Source organism: Panthera tigris, chromosome A1, assembly GCF_018350195.1.
Source record: "Panthera tigris isolate Pti1 chromosome A1, P.tigris_Pti1_mat1.1, whole genome shotgun sequence".
Lineage (NCBI taxonomy): Eukaryota > Metazoa > Chordata > Mammalia > Carnivora > Felidae > Panthera > Panthera tigris.
In genome coordinates, this window is record NC_056660.1 from 123739021 (window position 1) to 123764398 (window position 25378).

The following is a 25378-nucleotide window of genomic DNA, read 5'->3' on the forward strand; positions in this document are numbered from 1 at the left end:
GGGAAGATAGTATGCATGTTCATTTAACAAAATTCAGACAACATAGTAAACAGCAAGGGAACAAAAAAACCATGGAGACTAGAACAAGATGACCAAATATATGTTTTAGCAGTAAGTATATGGGATAAAATCGCATATTAAAAAACAAAAAAATCAGACTGCATGAAAAAATAACTATACCACAACTATATGCTTTAACTATACTCAATTCCACGCGGATGACAACTAAATCCCTATCTCCAGCTCTAACTTCCTACTGTTTTCAATAGCTTGAAATACATATCCATGTGAGATTTCCTGTAAGTACTCTAAGGTGAACACATCTAAAGATATATGTACCACAGTTCCCTTTAAACGTATTATTTCTCTATCTCTGCTCAGAGCACCACGTGCATCCAGTGATCTAGGCCAGATAGCCTGCAGTCACCTTCAATGTCTCTAATTAGATTCCTCCAACTTCCAACTTAACAACACTGCATTGAGTCTTGTTGGTTCCAGATTTTTTTTTTTAATTTTTTTTTAAACGTTTATTTATTTTTGAGACAGAGAGAGACACAGCATGAACGGGGGAGGGGCAGAGAGAGAGGGAGACACAGAATCGGAAGCAAGCTCCAGGCTCTGAGCCATCAGCCCAGAGCCCGACGTGGGACTCGAACTCACGGACCGCGAGTTCGTGACCTGAGCTGAAGTCGGACGCTTAACCGACTGAGCCACCCAGGCGCCCATGGTTCCAGATTCTTAATATGTTTATCAACCACTTTCTTACCAGCCCTATTTTGTCTGCTGAAGCTCAGGCCATTACACCACGGCCTGACCTCCTTCCAGTTTATCCTGCATACTACTACCCGAGTTACTATTCAAAATGATCATGCTATTTCCCTATTTTAAATTATTTAATGGTTTCCTGCTACCATCAACATAAAATTCCCAACTACTTGGCATGATTCTAGCCTCACTGCCCAGAAATGTAAGGCAGCTTTCCCTAGAAAATCCTATTTGCCAATGGGTTCTTGGGTGGTTACCTATCCTAACTGAGCTTCAGTTTTTTTCACTTGGAAAATGAAGTTACTAAACCAGTGTCTCTGAGATTAAAAATTACTTATGTAAAACATCTATCTCAATGCCTGATATTCAACAGTCCACCAATAAATGGCAGCCTATCATCATTATTAATCTCCAGAGACAATCAAGTCACACTGATAGGGTCTGGAAGGTTCTCTCAAAGTCATCAGGAAGAATTAAAAACAGTTTTTTGCAGTCAAAACTGTACTCCAAAATGGAATCCTGGACTCTCATAAAGCCTATAATGCCCAGAGTAGGAATGTGTATTTCTTTGTTTCAAAACTCATAATGTGGGATTTTTACATGACCTTGCTATTATTTATTTATGTTTACAGTAAGTCCCAGTGCATTACTCTAAACTTCCAATTGTATGGAACTTCATCTTGTGGGGTACTAACAAGTTACTCTGATAGTGGGCCAGTCCTTACAAATCCCTAGACCTCACTTTATTCCTTGGTAAAATCACTCCTATTTTACTTTCTCTAAAGTAATTATAAGGAACAGTAAGTACACAATACACTTTACAGAACTACATGAGACACAACTACAGGCTCAGTATTAACACTTTTTAAACACACAAAATAAGAGAAATACCAGAAATGAACAAATGTTCCAAAGTGAAATACAGGTTCATTAAAATCATCCTATGCTAAATTAATACCATTTTTACAGGGCTACCAGGTTATCTGAGATTAAATTGTTTAGAAAGAAAGCATTTTAATTTTTGAGCATCTAAGAAAGTTAGTTGGGGTAATTACATAGACAAGATGAAGAAATGTGGATTAGAATATACTATAACATGTAATATGGCATGAACATTACAAAACTGTTATTTGGTTGTTCCTGAGTTACAAAAACAGAAATTCCATTGGTTCAAACTAAATTGAATCTTAATTGGTTGATTACTCAAATATAAAAAACACTACAAAAAAAGTCAGTGTGAGAAAGGTCTTGAGTTGAGCAGGCTCAAGTGCCTGCTCTTAGCCCTTGTGCCAGATTGTATTTTCCAAACATGGTCACACCTATATATCTATCCCATCCCACGTGCTCTTCTTACAATGTGACTGATACTCCTTCCACAAAGAAATGGGGTCAACTCCTGCCCTCAGATCTGTGTGGGTGCTAATGGCCCTCCGATCTGCCTCAGCTAATGGAGTGTACTATGTGACTTCCAAGGCTAGATCATTAAATGAATACAACTTTTGACTAGCTCTCTTTTTCTCTTTTAGAACATTTGTCCTTGGAACCCAGCCACATGTTGCTGGTGAGCCAAGGTCACATGGGGAGACTACATGCACTGTTCTGGCCAAAAAGCCCAGCAAAGTCCTCAAACTACAGCCAGCATCAACACCAGACATATAAATGAATGTGCCTTCACATGATTCTAGTTCCTAATCTTAGAATACTCCAACTGAGGTCCCAGATATCATACAGCAAAGATGAACAGTCCAGCTATTTTATTCATGACACACAAACCGTGAGAAATAATAATGATTGCCATTTTAAGCCTCAAGTTTTAGAGTAATTTGTGAAACAGCAATAACTGTTATTCTGAACATATTTATTGATAACTTGGCAGAAAACAGAGAGACATCCACACTTATCAAATTAGCAAAGGACAAGACTATGAAGGATTGGCAACACTTTGGATCATAATGTTAGGATTAAAATTATATTGAAAAAATAGACCAGAAGGCTAAAACCAAGATAATGAACTATGCCAGAGAGGAAAATACCTCCCATTCAGGCTGATATGAAATAAATACAGGTAAGGGAGAAATGGCTTAAAAGTAATTCATGTGAAAATAACCTAAGAATTTTCACTGGCTAGTAGCTTAACATGAAACTACAGTCCATCTTAGCTGGAAAAAACTATGTTGATTGAATAAAAATGATGTTTAGATCAAAGTAAATTATAAAATTACTATACTCAGACCAAGTCCAGTTTTGGTACATTAAATTCACTTTTTTAAGTGTATTTTATTCGAACCTCAATAATAATTATATAATTACTATCCTTTTTATAATGTTTACTATGGGCCAGGCACCGTCCAGATGCCTTCTGTATAATAATTCATTTAATCTCCATAATAACCCTAGGAGTTAGGAACCATTATTATTCCCATCTCATAGATCAGGAAACTGAGGCACAGATTAAGCAACTGGCCAAAGTCCTACAGCTGGTAAGTGTGAGAGGTAGGATGGTCTAGTATTTTGAAGGTGCTATCGGCAACCAAGGGAAGAATGAGAAGTGTAATCAGCATGTACAGGGTTAGAAGCCAAGGCTGTAAAAAATAATTAGGATAACTGCGTAAGTTCAATTTGGGGAAAAGAGGCCTCAAGAGACACATAAACAAAGTCCTTCAATATGTGAAGAGTTGAACAGTGGGAAGAGAAAGTGGGAGTACTCTAGAACTAGGGTTAATGGGAAAACATTTCAAGGAGAAAAATTTGGGCTTCAGAATAAGGAAAGATTTCTCAAATAGCAACAATTTTCAAAATAAGCTTTATGTCACTTAAAGTGTTCAAAAAGAGCTGCATTCCTAGATTTAGAAAGGGGATGATTTATAGCAGTGCTTCTCAAACTATCTGTGGTGAAAAGATCAGTATGGCTTTTTCTTCCCCCCAGTCTTTCACAATCTTTGCTCTGTACCATTTTTGATGAGACAAGTCCAGGGATCACATGCTTGGGTATCATGGCTATGTCAAATTGTTAAGAACTTCTAACATTTATTCTTAATTTCTGTACTTAAGTGGACCAGTAACAACAACCAGTTCTCAGATGGGCATCACCTTGTGGTCTAGTTTGAGCAGTACTGCTCCAAGTGACCTCTTTATTCTGGTATCACAATAACACTCCTGCTCAGTGATACCTTTGGCCACTAAATGTAACAGACTTTCCCCTATGTATTAATTGAAAAAAAAAAAACAAAACCAAAACCCAACAAAACAATATATTTTTTCCCCTCCCCACCTTAAAGTTATTGCCAGTATACAGAAACAGCATTTAAGATTACTGGGTGACTGTTTCAACTCAAATTATAATTTACCAGGAGAATTTTTACATTTCAAAATCATTTTTAACAGCATTATTCTCTCAATAATGATCCTAGAAAAAAAATAAAAATAATTATATAATTATGAAACATAAGATTAATTATAAAATTATATAAAAATATATAAACCTAATTTGTGATGCTGGGAGGAAGGGTATTTCATGAATCTTACCTACAGATTCAGTGGTGAAGAAAATAAACAACGCTTGCACTATCCAAGTTTTCAATGTCAACATCTTGCATTAGATATTTCTGTAAAAGACATACAATGGTATTATCTTTAATATTTTTTCTCTTACAACACATAATAACACAACTTCTGAAGCTCTTGCTTCCACTGTATAATCATCTTCTAAACGGTGATAAAATTTTATGAGGATGCAGAAAACAAATTTAAGTCTTCAAAACATTTTTCTTTATTCCCATTGGAGTTATGGCTAATAAAATAGTGATGGAGAACAACTTATACTTTAAGATCAATTAAAAAAGCAATCCTGTTTCTTTTGATGTGTAGACTTGTACTATTAGTAAACACTATGTGAGACAATACTTCAGAGAGACAAATTTCTTCATGGCAAAACCCACCAAAACCAACCTCAAAAGCTATTCGCCAAAATGGAAAAAAAAAAAGTTTGTAATTCATACCATGACCAAAAATACCCCTGATATATGAAGAATGCCTACAAATCACTAAAAAATTCCAACACCTAGAAGAAAAACAAGCAAGATGAGCTGAACAGACAATTTATAGAAAAGGAAATACAAGTAATTTACACATATGAAATGATACTCTCAACTTCACTCATAATGAGAGATGCAAATTAAAACTACCCCAGACAGGAATACAAGATAAAAGAGACACGCTGGAAAACAATTTGGCAGTTCTTTACCAAGTTAAAAGCACGTAATAACACTGGGCATTTCCACTCCTAAGAATGTATCCAAGAGAACTAAAAATACATGTCAACATGAAGACTTTTACTCAAATGTTCATAGCAGCTTTAGTCATAATAGTCCCAAACTAAAAAAAATGTCTATCAACTGGTGAATGGATACACAAATACCCAAACAATCATATATCCATACAATAGCATACCACTCAGCAATACAAGGGAATGAACTAGTGATACATGCAATAGCATGAATGAATCTCAAAACATGTGGAACGAAGGAAGCCAGACACAACAGGCTATGTACTGTATAATTCCATTTACAGGATATTCAACAAATGGCAAAATTAAGGTGACAGAAGGCAGATAAAGGGCTAACTGGGGCTGAAGTGGGGAAGGGGAATAAATGTAAAGAGGCACAAAGGAACTTTCTGGGGTGATGGGAATGTTCTATGACCTGACTGTGGTGGTGACAAGACTACACATTTAATATTCCAATGTTCAATAGTCAAAATTCACTGAATTGTGTTAAGAATAGTGAAAGCTCTAAGATTTTACCCTACTTGCAAGCTAACAAGTTAGCCTGCCAGTTCTATGGATACTGGCAGAAGACCTGAAACTCCTGTTGTCAGAGACAAAGGACCTGATTACTCACACCAGGAGCAGCATTTTCAGATTATCAGCATTTTCTTGCGCCAGTTGCCTGAGCCCCAATTCCGACACAGCATTGTGAAGAGAGTCAGGTAACACCTGTACACACAGTGGGTTATGTTACAGGAGAGAAGACTGAGCTTAAAAACCCAGATCTTTTAAAACATCAGTAAGCATGCTTGCCTTTTACTCTGGAGGAAAACATTACCCCTATTTTTCAAGGTTGTAAGCAAACCTTCAAGAGACCTATGAGGAATTGTATCCTAACAAACTGTACAGTAAAAATTGATAAATTTTATTCTTTATAAATTAAAACTCAATTAAAAAAACCCAGCAAAATCTACTTGGACAAGGTGTATACCCAAAAGACATCAGTGCCTCACTCCTCTAAAAGACATGTACAGGAATGTTCATACAAGTTTTAATCATAAATAGTGAAAAGTAGAAGCCCAAAACCAGAGAAATGGCGGAACAGAAAAATTCAAGTAACTAAATCACAGCAATGAAAAAGAATTACAGGTACTCAAAACAAAATGACTGAATCTCACATACAATAGAGAAGAAAGCAATCAGACACAAAAAGTATACATGATTCCCTTTATACAAAGCTCAAAATCAGGCAAATGTAATATGTGGTGATAGAGATCAGAATAGGAGTTATCTTTTTTGGGGGGTGGAGAAGAGGACAGTAGAGAGCAATCTGGGATGCTGGACATGTTCTATACTTCGGACTATGGTTATGGTCTGTGGACTTCATTGCATGTAAGTTGCACAGTAAAAATAGTAAAAAAATAAAACAAGAACTACCCAATATCATTTCTAGTTTTGGTCAAAAAATAAAAACTAAAAAATTATCAACAGTGTTACGACTGTTGAGACATTGAGACTATGAGACTATGACATAAAGGCCGTCTCATACACTGCACATTACAGTATAAAATGGCATAACCTTCCCAATAAACTGTACACTTAAATCTGTGAATTTTATTATTTGTAAAGTGGAACTCAGTTATAAACCAAGAAAAGAACCTACACACAAAAGGCATATGCTCAGTTTTGCATTATCCATCAAAATTAAAACACCTATGTTTGAATCTAATGATTATATTTCTAGAATTTTATACTACAGATATGAGCAAAATGACACATATAGAAGATTATCAACTACAGCATAGTAAAAGGCTGAAGCAACCTAAATGTTCGTGAATCGGGGAGCAGTTAAATTATAGCACATCCAAATAGAGCATACATGTACCTACAAAAATGAGAAAGCTCTAGATCTACAGGTATGTAATGATATCTAAAATACTGTTAATGTAGGGGTGCCTGGGTGGCTCAGTCAGTTGAGCACCCGACTTCCGCTCAGGTCATGATCTCGCAGTCTGTGGGTTCGAGCCCCAGGTTGGGCTCTGTGCTGACAGCTCAGAGCCTGGAGCCTGCTTGGGATTCTGTGTCTCCCTCTCTCTCTGTCCCTCCCCTGCTCATGCTCTGTCTGTCAAAAATAAACATTAAAAAAATTTTTTAAATACTGTTAATGTAGAGAACAGTGTATTTTTGTTATTTGTGGGAAGAAACCACAAAAAGGTAAAACACACAACCATTTCCTTATATATGCACAAAACACCTCTAGAAGGATAAAAATTCAAATACTGGCTGCCACAAGGTAAGACACCTAGGTAGGAGGGAGACTCTCTACCATATGCTAGTTGCACCTTCTATGTGACTTTAGTACTTAATCAAAAAAACTAAATTAAAAAATTTTTTTATGTTTATTTTTGAGAGAGAGGGAGAGACAGAGCGTGAGCAGGGGAGGGGCAGAGAGAGAGGGAGACACAGACTCCCAAGCAGGCTCCAGGCTCTGAGCTGTCAGCACAGAGCCTGATGCGGGGCTCTAACTCACCGCAAGATTGTGACCTGAGCCAAAGTTGGACGCTCAGCTGACTGAGCCACCCAGGCGCCCCCAAAAAACTAAATTTAAATTAAAAAATTCTTGATGCATAAACTCTCCCAAATAACACTATCAACTTCTTGGTGAGGGCTTCACAGTACTATACTTGGAACAAAGTATTCTTTTATTAAATAGTAATACTAACTTGATTTTATGCACTCCCTTACCATGTAACAGTCACTCCATAAACGATATGTTCATGAACTATTTAGATTCTCCCAAGGTAAAGGTATAAAAAAAGTTAAGGTGCAGGAACCATTTTCCTCCACCTGTTGTATCTCTTATTTGCCAACTTTAAATAGTCCCATATGAAAAAACTCCACATCACTCAAGTGTTCATCAAAACAAAATAAAATATCAAGGCATGTTAGGAGAGCAATATGTGGTCATGCCATCCTGACCACCCCCACCAAGTACCTTGTTCACACTGTGCAGAGGATTCTCTATGGTTCCTGGAAACTGGCAATCTTTCTACTTTTGCACTATATTCTTACAACAAAACTCCAAAAGAAGAGGTTCCATGAAGGTATTTATAGTTACCACAAAGCAATTAGATTTATCTAAGCGGGGCCACAAAACACATTAAGTAAAGGAAAACAGGCAAAGTTAGGTTTCACATTTTTTAGTTAGAAAACAATGTTTCCTAATTTTTAAAGGATTGTCATTGAGATGTGATGAAGATACATGCATTACAGAACTTAATTTCATAATTCAAACCTAAGAGATGGAAACACAGTAGCACTAGCTAAAATATTAAATGCAATACCGCCAACTTAATTTTGGGGCTTATCTTGTTTTAAAATGGACAGAATTGACAGTATCCTGCTTATTGTTCCTGTCCTTTCAGTTTGTTGACAAGACATATTCAATTTACATTTCTATTATTAGCATTATCCTCCTTCATCTCTTGCAGAATTTTCCACACATATATTATAACCACATTGCAAACAATGATTTTCCTTGATATTTGCATGTTATTTTAGAAGATTTTATGAAGCTAAAACATAACTACTAACCACAGATACAGGGAATGTTTATTCCAAGCAATGAGTGGTTCTTCTGCAGTGGCAATTCCTCAACTGTGGTGGTTCAACACAGTAATGTGTTGAAAGGTGCTATAAGATGCATCACAAGTAATTCACAACTATTAAAGTAATAAAGTTAATAAATGATGTAAAAAATAAAATAAATTCAACACTGTCTCTATAGTTGATTGTTCTTATTCATTTTTATTCCCATGGATTTTCTCAAGTGGGAGAATGCATGGGAATTATAATGGATAAATATTTAATAGCTTTGCCCTTTATAAATTATTTTTGTTATTTGTGGATTGTGATTTTTGAGTCTCTTGTTCATTTCACTTTGAACCAAGGACAGAATAAAGAAGCATGAATAATATGTATAGATTTAGATTTCATGAGAGGAAGAATGTCAATATAAACTTAGTTACTACAATAACATTACTACTATAATTGCAGAATAGATGAACTACAGTTGCCAAATAGAAGGCAAAGTAATGTTTGTTGAGTAAGCTGGGCAGGGATGAAGATGGGAAAAATTTCAGTATGGTATCATGTATACATAGTACAGTGTTACTCTGAAAAATCTGCAAAAAATCCATCAAACTTATGTTATATTAGCTAATTATTATTTTATTTATTTTTTAAAGTTTATTTTTGAGAGAAAGAGAAAGAGAGCACGTGCAAGCAAACAGGGGACGGGAAGCAGACTCCAGGCTCTGAGCTGTCAGCACAGAGCCCAATGAGGGGCTCAAACTCACAAACCATGAGATCATGACCTGAGCAGAAGTCGGAAGCTTAACTGACTGAAACACCTAGGCACCCCTAACTAATAATTATTTTAAAAATTATCTGGCTCTGCTCTATTCCATTAGTACTAATTACTAATTCCTTTTTTTTTAAATTTTTTATTTTATTTTATTTATTTATTTTTTAATGAAATTTATTGTCAAATTGGTTTCCATAACTAATTACTAATTCATAACTAACATTTTTATACTACTGTTTTACATTATAACAAGTGCTTTTATGTAAATTATTTCACTTGACTCTCCTAATATCCTAGAGAAGCAGGTAGGTAGGGCAGGGGTTACTATTTTTTTATGAGTTTATATTTTTAGAACAGGTTTAGATTTAAAACAAAATTGAGAGGAAGGTACAAAGAATTCCCACATACCCTTGGCCCCCACACAGGCACAGCCTCTCTCATTATCAACGTCACTCACCAGAATGGTGCATTCTACCAAAGTTGAACCTACATGACACACTATAAGCAACTTAAGTCTATAGTTTACCTTAGTGTTCACTCATGATATTGAATTCAATGGGTTTCAAATGGCAAGGATTAACTACTGGAACTCCACAAAAGAAAAACGAGACAGGCTAAGTTACTTACCCAAATCACAAAATTAGGAAGTGAAGTAGGGATGTGAAACTAAGTCTTCTGCCTCCAAAAGTCATGTTCTTTTCATTGATTCTCACTATAAAGAGAGGAAAGCCTTATAGAGAAAGCTGGCTTTGATAATATTTATTATATGCTTACTTCTTAAATCCTTGCCTGGTATAAGGCTTTCTGAAAGTATTCCATTGTAGATACCTTCTGACTTTCAGTATAAAACAATCCCATAAACACCTGTATAACAATATTTAAACATCCCTTTTTTTTTTTTTCACGTTTATTCATTTTTGAGAGACAGAGACAGAGTGTGAGTAGGGGAGGGGCAGAGAGAGGGAGACAGAATCCTAAGCAGGCTTCAGGCTCTGAGCTGTCAGCACAGAGCCCGACGGTGGGCTCGAACTCACAAACTGCAAAATCATGACCTGAGCCAAAGTCGGACACTTAACCAACTGGGCCACTCAGGCTCCCCCATCCTACTGTTTTAATACATACTTGGAAACATTATCAGCCCCTCTGTGCCTAGTCCAAACTTCCCTGATTTTCATGTAATGTCACAGAAACATGAAAGGGACATTTTGTTGAATTTGACAAATGCAGTTAAAACAAAATCTTTAACAGAATCATACCTTTTAACCTTTCACTAACAGTTAAGACTACTAACTCTTCAACTGCCAAACTATTTTATGCACACAAATAAAAACTCAGTTTAAAATTCAAAGCTAGGTTAAATCTGGTGTAAAAGTAGTGGCAGTTCTTCTTTGAAATGTAAAAGATAACTTCAAACTTAGGAAAGGAGTTGAATCTTCCATTATTGTTTCACAAATATTAACACTTTGATATAATTTAATAATATATAAGAAACTGAATTTATAACAATGATATATTAAAATATAAAGGAAATAATTATTTTTAAATTTTCAAGTGAACAGCAGTTGAAAATGTCATGTACAAGTCCTCTATAATCCCCAGAGAACTACTGTCAACAATTTGATGGAAACTCTTGCAAAATTTTTACTTGTATATTCTAAAATTATACTGTATAAATACACTTTATTTCACAAAAATGTTCTATAACTTGCTTTTTTCCCTTACTAAAGTCAATACATAAAGATTATTACATTTGCTCAAATTCACCTTCTCATACAGGTTTTCCCTGGCCACCCAGTATTGCTTATCCTCCTTTCCTGTTTTTTTTTTTTTTTTTTTTTTCCTCAATGGCACTTAATACTTTTTAAAACAGCTTGGCAAATATTTCTTATAAAGAACCAAATAATAATTATTTTAGGTTTTGTGTGTGTTAAGGTCTTTGTTGCAACTAGTTAACTCTGTTGTAGATAATATGTAAACAAATGGGCACACTATATGTTATCTAACTTGGATTTAAATTAAAAAAACAAGGGATGGCTGAATTCTAATAAAACCTTATTTAATAAAATAGGATGCATGTTAGATTAGGTCTGCGGACCATAGTATGCCAACACTTCAGAAAGTGTGCCAAAATAGTATTTAATTTACTTATTTTGTTTATTGGCTGTTATGGGTTGAATTGTGTTTTCCTCCTGAACGACATGTTGATCTCCTAACCCCCAGTATCTCATAATATGACCCTATTTAGAAATAGGGCTGTGGCAGATATAATTAGTTAAGATATCATAATGGAGTGGCCCTTAATACTGGTTGCTTGTCATTATGAGATAAAACACACAAACACAATGCCATGTGACAACACAGGCAGGGATTGGCTACCACCAGAAGCTACGAAGAGGGAAGAGGCAAAGATTTTATCGAGAGTTTCAGAAGGACTTCTGGCCTCCAGAACCGTAAGAGAATAAACTTCTCTTACTAGAATAACTTAATAGAATAAACTTTTACTGTTTTTTAAGTCATCCAGTTTGTGCCACTTTGTTACAGCAGCCCTGGGAAACTAATACACTGTGCACCTAAAATAGAAAGCAAGCAAATTAGGCAAGAAATTCTGTGTGTTTTGTTCTCAACTATGCTCCTAGCAACAAGAATCATATCTAGCATGGTAAGTACCTCAATATATTTGTTGGATGGATAAACTGACTTCCTTGTTGTAAGCTGGTACATGATATATTAGTGGAAAAAATATACTATAATATAACCAGTCCCAAGTCTGGTGGGACAAAGCTTTCATTTCTCTTTGGAAAATAGCTAGTTTAATAGCTAGGTCATATATATGGTAGGTATATATTTATTCATATTCTTCTTTGGTGATGTGTCCAAATATTTTGCTCATTTTTAAATTGCATTTGTTGTTTTTTCATTACTATGTTTACAAAGTTTTAAAAATATATTCTAGGGGTGCCTTGGTGGCTCAGTCGGTTAAGCATCTGACTTCAGCTCAGGTCACGATCTCACAGTTCACGGGATCAAGCCCAGCGTCGGGCTGTGTGTTGACAGCTCAGAGCCTGGAGCCTACTTCAGATTCTGTGTCTCCGGCTCTCTGCCCCTCCCCCACTCACACTCTCTCTTTCAAAAATAAACATTACAAAAAAAACCCCATCTATATATATGTATATATATATAGATGCCTGGGTGGCTCAGTCAGTTAAGTGTCTGACTTTGGCTAGGTCATGATCTCACAGTTCATGGGTTTGAGCACCACGTTGGGCTCTGTGCTGACAGCTCAGAGCCTGGAGTCTGCTTCGGATTCTGTCTCCCTCCCTCTGCCCCCCCTCTGCTCAAGTTCTGTCTCTCAAAAATAAATAAAAGGTAAAAAAATTAAAATATATATATTCTACATATAAAGTCTTTATTAGAAAATTCTTTTAAGTATATTCTCCCAATCTGTGGCTTATCTTTCCATTCTATTAATTCTTTTTAAAGAGCAGAAATATTCATTCTAATGAAGTCCAATTTATGAATTAGTGTTTTTGGTATCTAACCACTAATCTTTTGGTATCTAATTACTGTATCTAAGAAATCTTTGCCTACCTCAAAGTCCCAAAGGTTTTTTCCTATGTTTTCTAGCTAAAAGTTTTATAGTTTTAGGTTTTATATTTAGGTCTATCAACTATTTCAAAATAATTTCTATATATGGTATAAAGTAGGTATTCAAGTTATTTTCTTTACATATGAATAGCCAATTGTTTCCGAACTGTATGTAGAAAAACTATCCTTTCTCAAGTGAATTACCTTTATACTTTCATCAAAAATCAACTGTCAATATATGTGTGAATCTGTTTCGGTAATCTTTATTCCATGGCTGGGTAAACATTTTATGTAAAGGGCCAGAGAGAATAAATGTTTTAGGGTTTGTAGATCACAAGATATCTGCTGGAACTACCCAATCTGTTGTTGTGGCACAAAAGCAGCCATAGGTAATACATAAACAAATGGGTGTGGCTGTATTCTAATAATACTTTATTAAAAAAAGGAGGCAGCCTAGATTTCCCCTGTGAGCGCTAATTATCCAATTCCTGCTCTATTCTGTGGCATGATGTATTTGCTTATCTTTATACAACTATTCCAGTCTTGATGACCGTAGCTTTAAGTCTTGATATCAGTGTTCTGGGTGTACTTAAAAAGCAATGCTTTTGCTGGATGGAGTGTTATATAAACGTCAATCTCATTGACAGTATTATTCAAATCTTCTATATCTTTAGTAATTTTCTACTTCCTCTATCAATTATTGAAAAGGGGGTACTGATATCCCCAAAAAGAACTCTGACTTTATTTCTTCTTGCAGTTCTTTCAGATTTTGTCCTATATATTTTGAAGCCACATTATTAGGCACATAAATATAAGGTCTTCCTGATGAATTGACTCTTCCATCATTGTGCAATGATGTTCTTTACCAATGGTAATATTCTTTGCTCTGAAATCTACCTTGACATTATAGACAATCTAACCTTCTCTTCATTAGTGTTATGGTATATCTTTCCCCATTCTTTTATATTTAACCTATTTGTTTCTTCATATTTAAAGAGCACTGTTTGTCTTTTGTTGCATTTTATTTGTTTTGGTAACCAGGATACAGTTGTATCTAATCTGACAACCTCTGCTTTTATTGGGTATCTAGGCCACTTACATTTAATATCATTATTGAAACAGTTGGGCTGAAAGCTATCATCTTTGTATTTGTTTTTTACTTATTTAATCTCTTGTTTCCCTTTTCTTCTTTTACTGTCATGTGTTCACTTAATTACTTTTTTTTTATCATTTCCATTTTGTCTTCCTTGTTAGCTTATAAGCTATTAAGTCTTTGTTTTGTTATCTTAGTGGTTACTTTAAGGTTTATAGTACACACAGTATAGTATAGACAACTTATTAGTCTACAAGTGATGTTATAGCACCTCATGCACAGTAAAGTATAAAACAGCATACATCCATTTCTCTCCTCTTGATCTTTATACTATTTTTGCCATACAACTTACTTTTGTATATTTTATAAACTTCACATATAGTTTACAAATATTATAAACCATGCTGTCACTATTTTTTAAAATAATTATTGTAAGAGAAGACTAAATAATATAAAAATCTTGTACATTTATCCATATCACTACCATTTCCAGAGTTTTTCATCCTTTGTCTGGGTCCACATTTCATCTGATACTTTCATTCTGCCTGAAAGACTAAAAAAAAAAAAAAAAAAAAAAAAAAAAAATTTTATATATATATATATATATATATATACATATATATATATGGCAGCAGACCCCCACTTGTAGTGGGTCTTGTAGTATGAGTCTGCTTGTAGTCACACTTGTAGTGTGGGTCTCCTGGTGATTAAGTCTTTATATATCTAAAAAGCATTGCATTATTATTTTTCATAGATATTTTCACTGGGTATAGATTCTGAATTGATAGTTTTTTCTTTCAGTACTTAAAAATGTAGCTATTAACTTCTTGCATGCACTGTTTCTAATGAGAAATCTACTATCATCCTTGTCTTTCTTCTTTTGGATGAGAAGTCTCTTATTTTCCTCTGGATGAATCTAAGTTTTTTGTGACTAGTTTATCACTAACTTTGAGCAACTGGACTACAACATACCTTGGTATAGTTTTCATCGTGTTTCTTATGCTTAGAGTTGGCTAAGCTTATTAGATCTGCTGGTTTATAGTTTTCATCAAATCTAGAAAAATTGTGGCCATTACTTCTTTGAATATATTTATCTCTGACCCTCCTGCTCCCATCCTTAAGGATTCTAACGTTTTTTATTTATTATTGAGAGACAGAGAGAGATGGCATGAGCATGGGAGGGACAGAGAGAGGAAGGAGACACAGAACCTGAAGCAGGCTCCAGGCTCTGAGCTGTCAGCACAGAGCCTGACACAGGGATGGAACCCACAAAACACTAGATCATTACCTGAGCTGAAGTTGTACGCCCAACCAATCAAGCCACCCAGGCGCCCCCATCCTTAAGGATTCTAATAACATGTATTATCAGGATGCTTGAAGTAGTCCCACAGCTCAGTGATGTGAGCTGTAAGTCCATTTTTTTCTTTCTTTCTAGGTTTTATAATTTCTACCGCTATGTCTTTAAGTTTACTAATTTCTTCCTCTGCAATGTCCAATCTGCCATTAATCCTAACTTATGTATTTTCCATCTTACACAATGTTATTTGTCATCTCTAGAAGTTCAATAGGGTCTTTTTCATATTTTCTATAACCATACTTAGATTTTTAAACATACAGAACATAGTCATATAATTATTCTAATTTCTTTGGTAATTTTATCTGTGTTGGCCCTGGGTGAGCTTTAATTTTTCTTATTATATAATGTACTTTCATGCTTCTTGGCATGCCTGATAATTTTTGACTGTATGCCACTGAATTTCACCTTATTTGCTATTGGATTTTTTTGTATTTCTACAGTGTTTAGAAAAAAAATTTTTTTAACATTTATTTATTTTTCACAGAGAGAGAGACAGAGCATGAGCGGGAAAGGGGCAGAGAGAGAGGGAGACAGAGAATCCGAAGCAGGCTCCAGGCTCTGAGCTGTCAGCACAGAGCCCAACACAGGGCTCGAACTCACAGACCACGAGATCATGACCTGAGCCGAAGTCGGATGATAAACTGACTGAGCCACCCTGGTGCCCCTAGAAAAAATTTTTTTAATGTTTATTTATTTTTTGAGAGAGACAGAGAATGAGCACAAGCCAGAGGTGGGGTGGACAAAGAGAGGGAGACACAGAATCCAAAGCAGGCCCCAGGTTCTGAGCTGTCAGCACAGAACTCAAGGTGGGGCTCGAACCAATGAACTGTAAGATCATGACCTGAGCAGAAGTCAGATGCTTAGCCGACTGAGCCACCCAGGTAGCCCCTGTACTTCTATACTTTTGAGCTTTGTTCCATGACACAGTTAAGTTACTTGGAAACAGTTTGGTCCTTTCACATCTTGCTTTTAAGATGCATGGGTATCTACGTATTTACCCAATTAAAAAAAAAGATTAATACAAAGGAATACATGCACCCCAATGTTTATAGCAGCATTATCTATAATACCCAAATTATGAAATAGCTTAAGGGTCCACTAACTGATGAATAAAGAAGATGTGGTATATATATATACACATCAGAATATTACTCAGCCATCAAAAAGAATGAAATCTTGCCATTTGCAACAGCATGGATGGAGCTAGAGAGTATTATGCTAAGCAAGATTAAGTCAGTCAGAGAAAGACAAATACTGTGTGATTTCACTCATGTGGAATTTAAGAAAGAAAACAAATGAGAAAAGGGGAGAAAAAGAGAGGTAAACCAAGAAATAGACTCTAGCTAATAAACTGACAATTATTAGAAGGGAGGTAGGTGTGGAGACAGGTGAAAATGAGGATTAAGAAGTGTACCTGTGATGACTTCCAGGTGTTGTATGCAAGTGTTGAATCACTATATTGTACACCTGAAAGTAATACCATACTGTATTTTAACTAACTGGAATTTAAATAAAAATTAAAAAAAAATACACTGGGTAGGACGGGAGCAGTGCTTATTCTAGGGCGATTTATTCCCTACTACTGAGGCAGGATCCTTCCGTGTACTCTCCAATGTCCCAGGAATTAGGGTTGGTTCCCAACCTGGCTGGTGAGGACAGGTACCATTCCTGACTCTATGGATGGATCAACGCTGTTATCTTTACCGTCTCCAGGAGGTTCTTTCCCTGACAGGTTTCTTTACATGCATGCACTGGTCAGTACTCAGCTGAACAGCTGAATGGGACATCTGAAGCTTTCAAGAGTTCTCTAGTATTCTGTTCTGTCAACTCTAGCACCTTTGTTATTCCAGGCCATTTCTGGAAATCCAAGAGAATCCACATCCATGGGACTTACCCTGCATTCCTACCTATGCCATGGCCTGGAAAGTTTCTCAACGTACTAGGATAGTGCAGTCATAGGGTTCATCTTATTTGTTTCCAATCTATCAAGATCACTGCCTTTGATTATCCAGTGTCAAGTGTCTTATCATTGCTTCATGTGTTTTTCCTATTCTATGGCTGTTTCAGGCAGGAGGGTAAATCTTATCCTTATTATCCTACTTTGGCCGTGAGTCCAAGGTGCACAGTCACTTGGATAACAAATCAAACAAGGATTACATGATAAAACTATTATCAAACTATGATGAGTACTGGTGTGAAAAATCCTAATTAAAGCATTGCAAGTTTATTCTAGCAATGTACATGAACACAAAACAAAACAAAAACCATAAATACTAACAAGTATTTAGCCTAAAAATATAAGTATAGTCCAATATGCAAAAAGACAACATTGCTATCCATCATATTTATTAAAAGAAGAAAACTATATAATCATTCCAATAGATGCTTGAAAAGCATCTGATAATATTCAAAAGCTTCACTTAAAATTTAAAAATAACAACAAAGTGTCAGAAAACTAAGACTGAAAGAGACCATCCACTTGATGAAGTATAATAAAGAAGAGGATGGATTCTGGAATCAGACTGCCTATGTTCAAATTCCAGCTCCTTAATTTTGTATAACATCTTAGCCAAGTTATTTGATATCCCTCACTTTCATTTTCCTTACCTGTAAAATAAGGATAACACTACCACCTACCCACATACTACCTAGGACTTTTGGGAAGACTAAGCAAGTCAATAAATGTGAAGTGCTTAAAACTTACCTGGCTGACAAGTATGTACTCAATAAATGGTCATCTGTGGTAGCACAGTACTTTATCAGAAGCCTACAATAAACATCATATTTAAAAATAAGAATTAGAGGGCTGCCTGGATGGCTCACGTGGTTAAGCATCCGACTCCTGATTTCCTCTCAGGTCATGATCTCAGGGTTCATGAGATTGAGCTATGCATTGGCTCTGTGCTCCCATAAGGGAGGCTTCTTGGGATTCTCTCTCTCTCTCTGCCCCTCACATGCTCTCAAATTAAATAAAATTAAAAAAAAATTAGATGCATTCCTGTCAAAGTCAGAATTCAAACAAGATGCTTGGAGTCATCACTTATTCAATACTGTTCTAGAGGGCTTAACTAAAAATAGAACAAATAAATATGATATAAAAATGGAAAAAGAAAAATGTATAAATACCATCTATTAAGAAAAAGAATGAGAATCAAATGACAAACTACCACAACTACTGAGAGTTTAATAAACAAAAGATCATCAAAAAACATAGACAGCTCTCCTATACATCACTAATAACCAATTAGAAATGTAAAAGAAAAAATCCTATTCACAACACCATCAAAAACTATAATATATCTAAGAAAAAAAATCTAATCAGAACTATGTAAAAAAAAACCAACTATGTAATAACTTTATACAGAAAAGTATAAAAGCTTACTAAACAGCTCATTAGGAAGACTTAAATATCATGGAATGAAAAACAAAATATATATAATAGAGACATCAGTTCTTCACAAATTAACATATTAATGCAATACAATTTTAATCCAAATTGCAAAGTGGTTTATTACAAAAATTTACAAACCAATTTAAAATTTCATATGAAATATTAGATAATAGCCAAAAACCTACTTTCAAAAGGAAAAATAAACAGAATATTGCTGTATCATCTGTTAAGACATACTTTGTTATAGTAATCAAAACATGGCATTGGCATATGAATAATTCTACCAATGGTACAAAACAAAAAATCCAGAAATAACCCATGTACATTTAAGAATTTAATTATCTGATTAAAAAAAAAAAGCATCTCTTATCACTGGGGAAATAAAGGACTATTTAATAAATAGTATTGGGACAGCTGGCTCCACAAGCAAAAAGATAAAGAGCTCTACTTCATCACAGATACATACACTCCAAATTGATTACGGACCCAAATGCAAAAGCAAAATTTAAGAGTATTGGAAGAAAATACAGAGTATGTTTATGACCTTAGAGAAGAAGGCCTCTTACAAATTACCACTGTTTTAGACATATGAAAAGGCCTAAAGAGTATTGTGACAACCATCCATGCTCTCACTACAAACTAAGAAATAAAACTTAACAAATAATAGCTGAAGACACATAAACAACCTTTTCTTAAGAAGTTCAAAGTTTACAGGGTAGACTATGCACCCAATGCTACAGAAGCATATAGAAGAACTCAATTCAGAAAGGGCCCAGGAAGGCCCAAATATGAAATATGAGTAAAGGTTTTTCTAAACAGAGAAAACAGTATACACATTAGCTATGTCATCTTTGACTCTAAATGTCAAATGAGGATTATCAATGGCAAAATTCCAGCACATGCCAGTGTACAAACCAGAGCTGTACTATCTGAAACATAGCTGTGATGAGTTTACTTTGTGTTAGGAAATAGAGGTGAGGGAATATATACTAGAGAACATCCAACAAAAAACAGATTGTGCAGACAACCTATATGAAATGCACTATTCAGAAGTAAATATACAAATCTACCTCAAAGCAGAGGATGAAACTGAGTAAACAGAAAATGAAAATTTGGAGGTAGAACACCCAAATTTTAACTGGACAACAGATTTATTGTGCTGAAAGGAATAAAGCTCCTGCTCTGGGTATGTTTACATACACAGCTTTGAAATGATAATCTATACTATAGGCACATTTCAACAGATGAAGCTCTCTTAAGTCATGATCAAGTAGCTAACTTCTCATTAAATCTCATTAAGATATACTAGTCAGACAGAATAAAAGAGACTATAACCATTGTGACAATACCAAAAGTGTTTCTGAAACATTCCATATTGTTGACTATCTTTGCTTCCTGAATTTCTTTTATCTCCTGGTTTCTATGTAACAATATTATGTTGTTGAAATCTTTCCTTTGTCTATTTTACTGTCTCCTTCATTGAATTCTCTGCTAGGTTTTATCTCCTGGCTATGAATGGAGCCAAGACTATTTAGGATCTACTACTTATTTTTTAAGTTTATTTATCTATTTGTGGGGGGGGCAGAGAGGGAGAGAGAATCCCAAGCAGGGGTCCCGCCCTGTCAGTGCCCCAACGCAGGCCTTGAACCCATGAACTATGAGATCATGACCTGAGGGGAAATCGAGACACAGTCACTGAACTGACTGAGCCACCCAGGCAGACCTAGGATCTACTATTTTTAAAAAATACTAACTTCTTTGAAGATACATGACTTGAACTATCATCTTCAAACAAAGTAATTTCAAGAATTCTGGCTGGAAACTTTCTTTTGATTCCAGTTATATATCACTGTCTTGGATATTCTGCTTCTGACTCAAATAGAAAGGTCTAAAAACAATACACACATATTGTATACATATATACACACATACATAAATGCACCCGCTTTTTACAAAAGTCACAGTACTCATCTTTTTACCCCATCTAAGACCACCCTCCTTGAACTGCCTAAGTCAATGGGGTCCATTGTTGTCCCTTATCTATTAAATTCTAGCTTGTCCAGTCTTCTTTCATGATGTCTTTCTCATTTGTCTCTTCTTTTCTACCCACTACCATGACCCATGTAATCTAGGCACTGACCATCTTAGTACTTATCACTGCCTTCCTGCTCCCAGTCTCTTTCCATCCTCCAAATCATTCTGACATTATAGGTGGATGAATCTATTTATGACATTACTTTAAACTTGTCATTCTTTTCCTTAAAAGAGGAAACTTAAATGGTGAATATTAATGCCAAATATTTTAGCTATTTAAGAGTCTAAAAATTTGGCTTCATGTGCCTGTCTCACTTATCTTCTCCAATATTTAAAATCTATTCTGGAGAGGCCTGGCTGACTCAGCCATAGAGCATGTGACTCTTGATCTAGGGGTTGTGAGTTCAAACTCCACGTTGGATGTAGAGATTAAAGAATAAATAAATAAATAGTAAAGTCTCTTCTAAAAACCCCCTCTACTCAGACTTTCCTCAAGCTATCCCACCATGATAGACCTAAAGAGAAGAGCAAACAATCTAATGAAGCTTTCATTTTACTTGACCTCATCTTGCCATTCACAATCTGATCTACATTTTATCACTCCCGACTAGCCACTCCTAGCCACTAAGTTCAAGCCACTGCAAACTACTAGACTTTCTCTAACACAGTTATTTCAGAGTTTTTACATCTACATATCCTATTCCCTGCCTCTAGAATGTCTTTTCCAGACTCTGCTTTGTACTGTGTATAACTCAGATGAAACATCATCTCTCCTGTGGAATTTCCCCCCACTCCCACAAACATCTTTGTTCCCAATGCACTCGAGTACCGTTCGGTAACAGGACTAATAACACTGTACTTCGTATGCCTTGATATTCTCAGAATCTAAGATACTTTGAGGCACATAGAGGACAATTAAGAGTGGGTTTTAAAAGACTTTCTGGTATGGTCATATTATTCTAGTCACTGACATTCAAGTATACTACATGAAGAGACAGTATACGCATCACAGTTAAGAGCTCAGATTCTGAAGCCAGGCTGTCTAGGTATGAATTTTGGATCTACCTCTTATTAACTCTGTGGCATTAGACAAATTAACCTCTCTTTGCTTTAGCTGCTCTCCTTGTAAAAGGAAGATAATAACATTTACCTCCCAAGGTTATAAGGAATAAAAGAATTAATATGGGCAAAGAGCTCAGAAAAGTGACTGGCATAAAGTAAGCATTACATATGTGCTGGATATAATATAGCTTGGTTATTTCTGACCCTTTCTACACAGACCTCTATTTGGAATGGGTTTCCTTCATTTTTCTCCTTATCCAAACTTTACAAAGTTTTCAAGTCTGACCTCTGCTCAGTCGCTCAGTCTTTTGTGATCATTCCAAACCTTAAATAATCACTCCTGGATTTATATATCTACAGCATTTTCTGTATCATCCTGCATCTAATTAAAACTGCCTTGAACCCTTGCAATTTTTCATGCATTTATTTGTCAGCTCAATTTCTGTAAACTCTATCAATGTTCTGACAATATTTCCTGCATCTTTGTAAATTCCTGGAGCCAGTTGTGTTTAGTATTTGTTGTGTAAAATAATAAATAGACTAGAAACTTCAACTCTGATCATACTGCCTTTGCAATCAAAGAAATGGAGAAGGCTATGAGAACATTCCACACATTTCTCTAGGAGCCAAGCTGTATTAGGGACAGGGAATCCTGACTCCTGTTAAAATAAGAAGCACTCAAATAAGTTTTTTTTGCGGGGGGGGGGGGGGGGAGGATGGGGAACCCTCTCTGCAGAACAGTTATGGGGGAGTCCAAAGTTCTCAAACTGTAGTAGTGGACCCTCCATGAGAAATGTGTCAGCATGACAAAATGACCAACAGCGAGTACAGGACGTGCAATTACATAGATCTAGGTTTCAACGGACCCTGAGCCTCAGTTTCCTTCTTTATAAAATGGGTACTGCAACATCTCCTTCATAGGTATACAATAATCGAAATTGCCCTAACATTTAACTCCACTGCAAATTCCCTTAGGAAAATGTTGAAATAAAGTGAAAACACTGCAACTCGTAAATAAAAATGAGAACACTGTACACATTTTTCATTACATAAGAAAATATCTTAAGTTAGCTGGCGGCAGTACTGTAATATTCTAAATTACCTCTGAGAAAATTAAACGTGCATAATATTGTCAATTATACAGACATGCAAAGAGCGAAAAATTCCACTACAAAACTTATTCTCCTTTTCTCACACTTTCTCCATCCTGTAATTTTTTTCTTCCACTTGTGATTAAAAACAAGTGTTCAAAATTATCCCCCCCCCCCCAAAAAAAAAACCAGCTGGAAAGCATGATTTAACTTAATATCAAGTTGGTTCTATAAATGTAAAATTCCATTTACAGTCCAAAAATACTTCCAAATGGGAATTATCATGAATTTAAGAAATTAAGATAATGGCGAACAGCTCATATGATGATCTGAGTCAGGAATTTCAAATTAAGAGTTGTCCAACTTGAAGCTGGCACTCACACAGTCTAAAGGGTTTGTTTACAGCACTGACTTAACCAAAGGCTTCAATCTTTTAGAAGAGTCACCCTGGCATTCTAATCACTACTTATTTTAAAGCAGTGTAATCGGTGAAATGACCCCATACCAACTACACAGATTAAACCGAAATGGGTGTCCTTTCTTAAGGTAAAAAGAACAAAAGTGGCAAGTCTTACTTCTAACCTGATATTTTTTTCAAAGAAAAAATAGTTATGAATAAAATGCTGTCCATCTCCTAAAAAACAGAACCTTGCTGCGTGGAATAACCTTTAAGCTTGGTGAGGAGGGGTGAAATTTTAAAGATGAATTTGGTGCTTTTTCAGATACAGCGTTAGGTGGGATTCGTTAGAACCGGTACACGTTAGAGATAAAAAGAATAAAGACGTCAGTTTAAAATGTTTTAAGATGAACTTCCAACAGTGTTGAAACATTACAATTTCAGGATGAAAAGACGGCTTTGGGGAAGAGAAATTAACCTCCAGGTAGAAAATGAAGAGTCAAATGCGGGGCTAGAGGAATTAAAGGGGCAAAAAGTGGGGATTTGGGGGCGAGGGCCTGAGAAGGGTACGTGTGTGTGTGTCCGCGCGCTGGAGGTAAGGTATGCGCTTAGGGTTGAGAAATGTAGGTGACAAAGTTGTAGAGATCAAATTCGGAGGTGTGCGAATAGGGAAAGGAACTAGGAATGTGGGGATTTCCAGACTGGGATTAACAAATTTAGGGCTCGCGCGCTGTTGGGGCGCCCCTCTCGCGAGGGAGGGTGGCCCTCTCCAGTGCCAGGTCTCCGGGCCCGAACGCCCGGACCTATAGCCCTCACCCTCCCGCTACACGGCCCTTCACTTGGTCACGGAACCTCCTCACCTCAGGCCCCGGCGCCTCGCTCCTCCGCTTCTGTACAGCGCACGACTACCTCGGTGCCAGGCCGGGCCCGTGGGCCGCGCAGCCGCGGCCTCCGGCTCAGCTACGCCCGGGCGTTCCCCGCGCGGCTCCACGGGCCTCTCGGTTCCTCGCCTCGGCTCCGGCTCGCTCCCGGCTCCTTCCCGCAGACGCGGCACGCGGCCCTCCTCCCACGGCGGGGCGCTGCGCCCCCTGACCCCGCCCCGCAGCGCCCTCGCCGCGCCCCGCCTCCGGACTTAGCGACTGTATGCTGATTGGCCCCAGAGAGACCCTGCGCGCCCGGGCATTGGGTCGGCTGCAGCCCGACGGCAAAGGGGCGGGACACCAGGCAGCTGCGATTCCCGTAACGAGGCTCCCGGCGTCCGGGATTCCGGTGGCTGCGCCCGCGTCGCCTCTCCTAGACCAGATCGAAGGGTTCCCCCCCACCTCCCCTCTGCGGGCGGAAAGAGCGGAATGTTCCATTTTTCCGTGGAATAACGGGGTCGTGAACTGAAGCCCGGGTGCTTTTTATGCCTGCCGCCATCCCTTCTAGCCGCGGTTTCTTCGGCCTTCCTTCTCAGCCTTCCCTGAGGGACTCTGTGCCGCGAGGGACCGCCGGCCACCCTTAGGGACAGAGGAGGTGTGGGAACTCCCCGGGGAAAATGAAGAGTCCGATGGTCGTGACTGGACACCAGATTACCGCAGATCGTGGGGGCGCCGGCCTTGGTCCAACTCTTACACAAACGAACCTTGCCACGATATATATTTTTAACTTACTAAATGAGTTGGTTGTGATTGATCAGTGAACCCCAGAGCTGGTGACACACCAAGAAACTAGTTTTTCTTTGCGGTTTGCACCTCCTAATCTGTGATAAAAATACCTAGCAAAAACTAATTTCATTACATTCCTCCCCCGCCTGGGAAATGGGCCTTCAGGCTCACCGTGATTTTTTTTTTTTTTTTTCATTTAAGACAGGGAATACTTTATTCAAACCCATCAGAGAAATGGACAGCCTGGATCTATAACAAAGAGTTGTGTTTTAAAGCATATGTCAGTAATTGTATATGAGAGTATACACTGCTACATACAAAGTAACT

At 36.8% G+C, this 25378-nt stretch overlaps 1 protein-coding gene across 4 annotated transcripts in view; it reads right to left on the reverse strand.

Moving 5' to 3' along the window:
• Positions 1-24481, reverse strand: part of IL6ST (interleukin 6 cytokine family signal transducer) — a 55358-nt gene extending 30877 nt beyond the window's left edge. The window contains exons 1-4 of one of the 4 annotated variants that reach the window (XM_007079930.2): positions 24266-24481; positions 10023-10107; positions 5664-5758; positions 4291-4370 (exon numbers count right to left, since the gene is read on the reverse strand). In XM_007079930.2, the coding sequence (XP_007079992.1) occupies positions 4291-4354 (64 nt within the window). In that variant the 5' untranslated portion in view covers positions 4355-4370; positions 5664-5758; positions 10023-10107; positions 24266-24481. Of the gene's footprint in view, positions 1-4290; positions 4371-5663; positions 5759-10022; positions 10108-18134; positions 18198-24265 lie in introns of all 4 variants that reach the window. The other 3 variants (XM_042986988.1, XM_007079931.2, XM_007079932.2) reach the window with 3 other exon arrangements.
• Positions 24482-25378: the final 897 nt, after the last annotated feature.